General features: G+C 35.3%; 1 protein-coding gene across 2 annotated transcripts; it reads right to left on the bottom strand.

The window, feature by feature from the left end:
- Nucleotides 1–3,180: 3,180 nt before the first annotated feature.
- Nucleotides 3,181–6,106, bottom strand: LOC126595970 (uncharacterized). 2 transcript variants are annotated; one of them, XM_050262371.1, is made up of 3 exons: nucleotides 5,937–6,106; nucleotides 5,516–5,569; nucleotides 3,181–5,120 (listed from the first exon to the last, which is right to left on the bottom strand). In XM_050262371.1, exons 1-3 carry the CDS (start codon nucleotides 5,979–5,981, stop codon nucleotides 3,441–3,443), a joined length of 1,779 nt encoding a protein of 592 aa, XP_050118328.1. In that variant the 5' UTR covers nucleotides 5,982–6,106; the 3' UTR covers nucleotides 3,181–3,440. The 2 variants fall into 2 exon arrangements, with proteins under 2 accessions (XP_050118328.1, XP_050118329.1); XM_050262372.1 differs by lacking the exon at nucleotides 5,516–5,569.
- Nucleotides 6,107–9,698: the final 3,592 nt, after the last annotated feature.

The raw sequence follows: 9,698 nt of genomic DNA, 5'->3' as shown, positions 1-9,698 counted from the left end.
CCTATATGTTAGTTCGGTCTGGCACAGCGTGCCTCTGCCATACATATATCTTTTTCTTACTTCAATGACATTGATCTTAATTACTTTGTGTACATCTCAAGCATATACATACGGGTATATATTGTATATAACAATATATATATATATATATATTTATTTATACTTACACACATATTTTTATATCAATGTTGCTCAACTTTTACATTGCTTCTTAATTGCCGATTACAATCTGATACATATAGACTAATAATTCACTAAAAATCGTACAAAAGAAAACACATTTCTAATTGTGATTTGACTCATTTATATAGACAAGGAGTTAGGTGCTTATATATATAAAAAAAAAACACTTCTAAATTCCATATACCATAGAAACTCACCATATATTAACGAAAACCATAGAAACTCATCATGTTTCAAACTGTAATTCGTCAGTAACGAAAAATTAATAATATTTTATAAAGAAATAAATGATTCTTTTATTTATAAGGGGGTAATTATTTTCGAATGCTCACCATATATAGAGATAGCTACTCTCTCACTTTCAAATTGTTCCAAACTGGCCTTGGCCATAGCTCCCAACATCTAATTACCACTGCCCCCATTGTCACCCACAAAATGTCATTTTCTATCTTATCCATTTCTTTTCTTCTTAAGGCTCCCACAATTTATGAACCCAATAAAGGTCATGCATGGGCAATTGGGGCACCGAAGAACCTCTCTTTTCTTTGCAACTTTATTCTCTCTTCCAATTCCAAGCTGTATCATACTATCATGTGTGTTTGATGCCATTGCTAATTTTTCATTTAATCACTCCAATTCCTACTAATCTAGATATATATAGAGCTTAATCTCACTTTCTTTTCTAGTCCTTTTCCTTCTCAGTCAAATATACCAGAGTATTATTTGAGTTGATGAGTAGCCCCACCGACGCATTGTCTTCTTCCCGTGGCTGATTTATTTACTGCCTCGCTGGAGTGAGGGCACAACGCGATTAGTGGCGAATCTAGAATTCAGAGATTGGAGAGTCTCAGTGTCAGTGCCGGTCCTGAGGGGGTATATAATAGCATGTGTATGAATATTACAAACTTGAGTCTTAACCCAAGTGGTATTATTGCTTTTTTACAGCGGCCTAGGAAATGGGTTCGAAACTTGTCTCCATCATATTTTTAGTTTATTTTTATTAAATGCATAAGCTTCCACAATAAAAAATTCCACACAATAATATGAAAATTCGAATCCTGACCCTCTAAATAGTTAAGGAAAAACAATACGCCACCTTTCCATTTGTTGATTTGTTAAATTTGTTTGTGCTATTAGAATTTATAGAAGCTCAATTGAAATATAAAATTATTTTTTTGAACAATAAAATTCTTAGTGTTTTTTAGGGCCTCCAATTCACTTTCGCACAGGGCCTCTGAAATCTCAGGGCCGACCCTGCTCAGTGTTAAAGGCTTAAGTTTTGTTTTTTAATAAAAATATAGTGGGGATCATGTTGCACATATGTCGACATATATTGACACGTAGTGAGCTTGTGTCGTTAGCCAAACTGTGTTGTACATATGTCAACAAATATTGGCATCTGCCAAAGCAATATGATGAATATTATCGCGAGAATTTGTTGGGTACTCTCGACGCAACCTGCTGAGTGTTGTCGAGATATGCCTAGCAAACATCAAACACTTGGTGGGCCAAAAAAGGAGTCATACCTTACTTTCGAAGGGTTCTCGTAAGACCTTCATATGTATATTTTCTGAACACCGAGTGATCTTGGAAAAACCTTGATCCCAATGTGCATCCGCCACTGAATATGATCCCTTTTCTAGCCTTGCTTTGTGGTATTTTCTTCATGCATAGTCAGGAGACCCTTTCCTTATTTATTCTACAATCACGACTATCATCAAAACTATTCCTCTCAGTTTTGATATGACATTATTTATTCTAAATTATTTTAATTTATAAGTTGAGAATTCAGACGAGTGCAAAGTAGCAAAAACATTGGCCGGTCAACTGGCCGAAATTGCTGCTTAATTCTCCCATTCTTAATTTCTTTAAACTCCTTGATCAATTTGTGTACAAGTAAAATGGGAAATGTGACTCTAAAGTCAGCCCAAGTAGAACTCATTTTAGGCTTTCAACCCAATTTAGAAAGCTCAAAGTATTTTTGGATAGGCCTGTAAATCCGCATGAAACAATTCGAGCTTGCATTGGATTTGGCTCGTTTTTTGCTCATCTAAGTTCAGCTTATGAAAAAACATAAGAAATAAGCTAAAGCTTAGTTTGACTCAATAAGAAAGAAATCAAGCTTAAACTTTTATATACTCGGTTTGTAAAATGGGGTGTGATATCCACACACCTCATTTTACTTCTCATACTCCTTTTTAATTTTCAATCGTCAGATTGGATGAATTGAAAAAGATCAACGGACAGAAATTATCAAGGGATGTGTGAGAAATAAAATAGGGTGTGTGGATAGTACACCCCTTGAAAAATTTGTGAACAACTTGTGTCAGTGATATACAATTTAGCTCAACTCATTTATAACCCTATTCTTAGGATTACTTTCAATGTGGCCTGGTTAAGTAGTCGTTCAATATACATGTGATCAAAGAGAAAGGTTGTATATGTTTAATAATGAGAGAATTAAGCAGCAATTTCGCAGGTGTAAGCCTAGAATCAAGATCCAATCTTTTGTAAATTTGGGCTATAAAGCTCTAATATGAGAATACTCATATGGTACGAACTTCACGATAGTGATGTAGTCTTGTCATGTAAGTTGATTTCCCAATATAAGTCTATAGTACGTTAGTTCAAAGAGAATAACAAGAAGAGTGAAATATGCTACTTTTCATAATAAACAGTTTTTAAGGCCAAGTTATACTGTCTATTGGTTTAAAACATTGAGTTGTGAGGATTATCTTTAAATATTCTGTTATTTTTTGTGTTTCGCTTAATTAGTGTTTTTAACCACACTAAGATTTGACGTAGTTTGTAAAGCGACTTAGCTTTTACAATTATTTATATTATTATTCAACGACTTGAGATTTTTCTCGATGGATTACAAATTTTGATGTTTTAAGATTATCATTTCATTTCCTTTTCAATACAACATTATGTCACAATTTGTTCTCCCTCGTCACAAAAAGACTATAAAAATGTAACTTAATGTAAGCTACAACATTACAACTTAAGAAATTTAATAAACAAATCAATATAATGTTCAATTACATTTCACACAAAAGACTCACCATAACAAACACAACTAATAGCAATTGTGCCTACAATCAGAAGAACTGAAAAAAACAAGAAAAAAAAAAATCTTTGCAAATCCCACACAAAACAAAACGCATGGTCTCTGCCCTCATATGAAGAAACACCAAAACAATCAGCTACACGGTGAATAAAATCCATAAAAACTATCTTTCACCTGACCAAAAGAACTACTGGGCACTGACTTGTTCATCTGCTTTGGCTTGTGGTGCTGGTGAAAGCACTTTTGAGCTTGGAGATTTCCCAATAATCGCTTTTTTCACCTTCACAATGGACTGCTTCACCTTGGAAATGATCCCACCTGACTGCTTTTGTGCTTTTACTGCAACCTCTTGCCTGGCCTCCTCTTTGGAGGCCTCAAGACTCTCGGCAGCGGGCTCATTTTTCGCTTCTTCGGTTTTCTCCAATTTGCTTTCCGGTTCAACAATGGCAGCAGAAGGCTCAACTACAACTTCATGCTCTTTAATGTCCTTGTACTCTTCCTCTTTCTCCAATACTACCTCTTTCGCCGTGACTAAATCTCTATCAGCAACTTGTGTAACATTTTCACCAGTCTTCTCAATATTCCCTTCAGCTTCTTGTTCTGTTTTTGCAATCTTCTTCTCCTCATCCTTCTCTGCAGCATTTTGTCCTGCTTCTTTTTCGGTCTTCTCAGCAACCGGCTTTTCTACATTAGTAACTGCAGCGTCTTTCTCGGCTTCTTTCTCAATTGTCTGTGCTTCCTCAACGGTTGGCACAGAGCTATCAGTGGCAGCATTTTCTTCAGGCTTGAGTTCCTTCTCAACATTTCTTTCCATCTCTAATAAATCTTTCAACTGTTCATGTTGCTTGCCCTCCACTACTTCATTTACAGATTCTGAACCTTTGACAAGAGAAGTTTTGACAGGCTCCTCCGCTGGCTGATCAGCTGCTTCTTCAGTTGATGAGTTAGCCTCGAAAGCTTCAACATTTGGCTTCCCATCATCTATCTGTTTCTCAACTACTTCAATATCTGGTTTCTTCTCATCATCTACTTCGATTGCTTCCTTCTTTTCGGGTTCTTTCTCAACTGTTTCAATAGTTTGATTCTTCTCTGCTTCTTTCTCAACTTCTTCAGTTGCTACAATCTCCACCGGTTTTTTCTCATCTGCTTCTTTCTCAACTTCTTCAGTTGCTGCTACATTCTCCACTGGTTTTTTCTCATCTGCTTCTTCAATTACTTCCGTCTTTTCGGCTTCTTTCTCAACTGCTTCAATAGCTTGATCCTTCTCTGCTTCCTTCTCAACTGCTTCAATAGGTTGATCCTTCTCTGCTTCTTTGTCAACTTCTTCAATTGCTACATTCTCCACTGCCTTTTTCTCATCTACCTCTTTCTCAACTTCTTCAGTTTTTTCGCTAGATGGCTTCTCATCTGCTTCTTTCTCAACTGCTTCAGCTGTTCCACTAGTTGGCTTCTCATCTGCTTCAATAGCTTCTGCCTTCTCTTCTTTTTTCTCCACTGGTTTATCTTCAACTGACTCAACTGCTGGTTTCTCCACTGGTACACTTTCAACTGCTTCAACAGCTTCACTGGCTGAGTCTTTTGTGGATGATTGCTCTGGCTCCTTATCAGAACTTTCAATCTCTTTCGAGGCAGCTTCGACCGGAACATCATCATCAATCTTCTCAGCCTCAACAACGACAGGAGTCTCTGTCTGGTTATCGTTGTCCACTGGTGTTTCTTCAACCTTGGTTGCAGAAACCTCTGAACCAACAGAGCTCTCTGCTACAAGCTCTTCCTTTTCATCCTTCTTCTCATCAGGTTTGGGTGGAGGAGGACTATCACTCCCATTAACTGCATCTGTTTCTTCATGAACTTTTTCCACAATTGGCTGCCATAACACAATATGATATCAACAACTAATTTCAAATCATAATAACAGATTGGTAAAAGAACATCAAGCATATCTAAGAAAAACTGTTTCTGAAGCCTTAGTTAATGATGATTTTGGTGTCCAAGATTTCAGAGAGACAGATCACTGGTTCACTAGTAGTCATGCTGATATTGATCCTAACTTGCATATTAAGTGCGGGGTTTTATCTTAAAAGGTCTCAATATAATTAGTAGTGGAACCGCACACTTAATATTGTAACATGGCATTTATTTTTGCACCCTTTTTCTCCCCATGCCCTTAGCACTTCTCTCTACTTTATTACTAGCCATCAGATTGAATAAATCAAAAGAGAATCAAGAGACAGAAAAATGGTGCTCAAGGAGAAAACAAACCTGTGAAGAAAAACCGGTGTGTTTTACATCGGTTGAAGATAGAGAGCTACAGACCTGCCAAAAATGATAAACCAAGGAAACAAAATTCCCTAGATATAAACACATATATATTACCCCTAAGCATCAAAATATCACTATACAACCATAGATGTTTGTGTGTTGTGGACGAGTGCTCTTCAAACAACTTTAAAGCAAATATTCAAGATGTTTTCACCAATAATTAACTACTGAAACCACAAAGAATCGCAAACAAAACTATTCAAATTTGGAACTCGATTTTACGAGAATTTTCATTTGAGGGATCCGAAGGATGGGCTAGCGACTGGAGTGAAGTCGTAGCAAGGTGCCCATACTGGGAGGTGACAGCATCTGATTAAAGAAAGAACTAACAATATAGGTTGTGAAATTTAAGCAGGTTTACCTGATCATCAGCAGGCACAGGTACAACACCAGTCTCAGTAGACATGGCTATGGGATGAGAATCGACAAGAAAAAGAGGAGAAGTGCTTTTCCTTTGCAGTAAGTGCTTTTGCTTTGCAGTTTGAGTCTGAAGAAACAGAGGCAAAGAGAAATGACTGAAGGAAGGATAAAGAGCATGTATAATATATGTTTACAAAAGCACTTGACAGATTGGCGGCCACATGAGCTAGTCATGGCATGTATGATGTATGCATATAAATTAATATATTATTACTATAGTATTAGGATTGTATTACCACACTAATCCCAAAAGACAACTCATTCCTCCCACCCTTAATCTATTAAAATAAGCATATAATCTTTCATAATCGAGATATTTTAAATATTGAATATCCTTTCTTCTATGTATACATGGTGGCACGAACAAATCCACTTTAGATTTGGTATTTCAGGTGTATAAATAAAAAAATATTTGTCTCTTTATATATAACACATTATTTCTCTTGACAGATGAGGAATCATAATTTATAAGTTACTTTTACAAATACGATGGACTATACTTTGCAAATAAAGAAGAAAAACTTATAAGAAACCAAACAGTGTTTGTATTAATATCTAAAATAGCTATTGGTACGTGCATACATGATAAAAGTTTACTATAAATGATGCACTAAGATTATCAACTAAATATTTGGTATTTGGTACCAAACAATCCTTGCCCTAATAACTATATATGGATAAATAGTGAAGAAGATATACCATTTCAGATGGGTTGTACAAACCAAGTCTACCTGGCAACCATTCTACATGACAGCTTGTAGCCTCGTTGTTTTTAAGTAGTGATAGACCATAAATTATAGATTTCAAAGTTTTATAGGTAATAGTCTTTGGCATGTTATCACAAAATGTGATCATGGCCTTTTACTTAATGATTTTTTCTCCCTCAAAGTACTATTTTCCAAATATTTAAACTTTAATTAGTTGCCATCTGAGAGAATGATCGACATCAAGTGTTTCAGATCAGATATAATATATGATAAAGTGTTAATTAACAACCATCTTTTGAGTTGAAAGCAACCAAATATTCTTATGCAACAGAGAATGTGAAGTTGTTGATTGGCTTGCCAGCCTAGCTATGAACAGATAGACAAATCAACCAATTTATTATATATGAATCTGGTTGTGTTCATGGATGGATGGATCAAGACTCAAGTTTCTGTATTCTAAATAAATATGAGGAAGATGAGTGGGTCAAGACTCAAAGTTTTAGCATTCTAAATAAATATGAGGATTTGTAGAATATGATTTATTACCAACTATGTTCTTATCTTTTTTATTCCAAAACTAATCATGTAATGGGAGAGATAAAAACAAAATGAGGCCAAGTGAAAAGTTAGGAAGCAAAGTGTATGCCCCAAGTACTAGTACTATAGTTCCATTCGTAGAGAAATATTGAGTTTTGAGTATTAAATGTTACGTGACATAAAAATGAAAATTCCCAAAAGCCAAAAGCCCTATAGATGGCAATGTCATGGTATGATGCATGGACCACAACATCTTGTATTATTTGTAAGTGATCAACTTCTATACGATTTGGGTAAAAAGAAAAGAAAAGAAAAAAGATAGATATATGATTATATTTAGTTGACATTTTGAAATTTCGAAAGAATTCGGGGTTATGATAAGTATTTTAATATTATTCTCGCATGCTTAATACAGAAAATCAAGAAGATCTGGACTTAATTAAATTGGCTAGATCAGTGCACTTAACTAAATTGATCCACAATCACATGTAGGTTCCATCTATATTAGAGTGATAATACAAATAATGGTAAAATAAATAATAAGAATATCATTTTTTATTAAATCCCCCTCCCCGTAACATATAAGAATTAGGAATATTGCTTTTATAGTATATAAAGCAATGCGACATAAGAAAAGAAAACATGCAAAACACTAGTGCACCCATTATTATTTGGGAGAGATGAATGAGAGGAGAGGATGGATATAAAAGCAAATTCCAAAAGCTTGTGCGAGTGCGGAAGGGGGATTGAAGGTCGGGTAGGGCAAAGAACCCCACGTTGAACTGACCCAAGGCATGTGGAGAAAAAGAGACCCTCCATGCACCTTTTGTTTTCTCAACAAATATTTGAAGAAGGCATGGACCACTCACCCCTCCTGGCCTTTAATTGCTTTATATCTATCTTATATTGTAACCACATTTTACAATTACCCAAAAGGAATGCAAGTGATTAAGGTATCTCCAACCGAAGGGTCCAGAGGGCCAGAGGGTCGAAAATAGTCCGAAAACCGTCTCTAACCGAGGGCCAGGCCAGAGGACTGTGGAATCTGAGAGGGCCCCACGGAATCAGAGAGGGCTGGCCACTTCCAGCCAGCCAGCCACCCCGGGCTGGCCAGTTTTTTTTAAATGTGTCGGGTTTCCTGTCGATTTTACATTCATATGACTTAATATGAATGTATTACTGTCGGTTATAACCGACAGTAATACATTTATACTAAATAACCGACATGAATGCTTTGAATTTTTTTTTTACAATTTTATTATTATTTTTTATTTACAAAATTTTTCCTATAACTTCTATTTTTCATATTTTTTTTAAATTATATTTTTTTCCTATAACTTTTATTTTACAAAATTTGTTTCATATATTTTTTTTAAAATTCCATTTTTTCCTATAACTTCTATTTCACAAAAATTGTTTCATTTATTTTAAATTCTATTTTTTTTCCTATAACTTCCTAAGCCATTATACAACATTAAATTAAATTAAGTAACATGAACAATATTAAACATTATGAAACAACATTAAATAACATTAACCAACATAAAAAAACATTTAACAACATGAAACTTAAACAACATTTAAGTTGTAGTTTTTAAATAATAAATTATGTTTGGCCCTATGGCCCTCGGTTGGAGATGATTTTTTGTGACAGGGCTAAAACGAGCCCTCTAGTCCTTTGGCCCTCGGTTGGAGACGGATGCAAATATGATTCTGTACTGTTCATTGAAATATTAATATCTTTGAGGATCTTGGAGGGCCAAAAGGCTAAAACGAGTCATATGGCCAGTCATCAGTTGGAGATGACCTAAGCATTCCTTAATTAATATTGACCTACTTGTACATTAGGGTTTATACTTTTAGAGTTGCTCTTGTGGGAGAAATTTTCCCAGGTTCCAATCACATATAACACCTGGTGTTCTAACGAATGAAAATTTCACGTGGCTATTCCATGTTTCAATTAAATTGCATTTTGATAGTTTCTAAGATAGTGGGCCCCGCAAACTAGAAAAGAGAAACTTCGCTAAACTCCGTCAAACTCCGTCTTCATCTCTGCCGTCTAAAAAAGAGGAAAAGCGAATTCAAATCGTCCAGATTGCTGCGATGTGCAATGGCCTCCTCCTCCTCCATTGTTAATTTCTCAGTTCTCCGAAGCTTCTTTGAGTAATTTCTTATTCTTTTATGGGGTATTTATGGGTTTTTGTTTTTCTTCTTCTGGTTTTCATATGCTGATTTTCATGAAATCAAGCAAGGAGTATTGAATGATTTGGCTTGACAAGGCATGCATGGTGGCCTATTTGCACTGATTTGTCTGTAAAATGAGGTTTTTATCTAATTTCATAAAAGGGCCAAAATAACCCAACCAAGGAAAATGACAGTACAACTCAAAGAAACTGTCTTAAACTAAATCTGAAGCAATTGTTGATAACCTGCATTTAAACTGTCTGAAACTAAATCTG

This window comes from Malus sylvestris, chromosome 13 (genome assembly GCF_916048215.2).
Source record: "Malus sylvestris chromosome 13, drMalSylv7.2, whole genome shotgun sequence".
NCBI lineage: Eukaryota > Viridiplantae > Streptophyta > Magnoliopsida > Rosales > Rosaceae > Malus > Malus sylvestris.
Note: the sequence above shows the minus strand (reverse complement) of the source record. Positions and strands in the feature narration are given on the sequence as shown.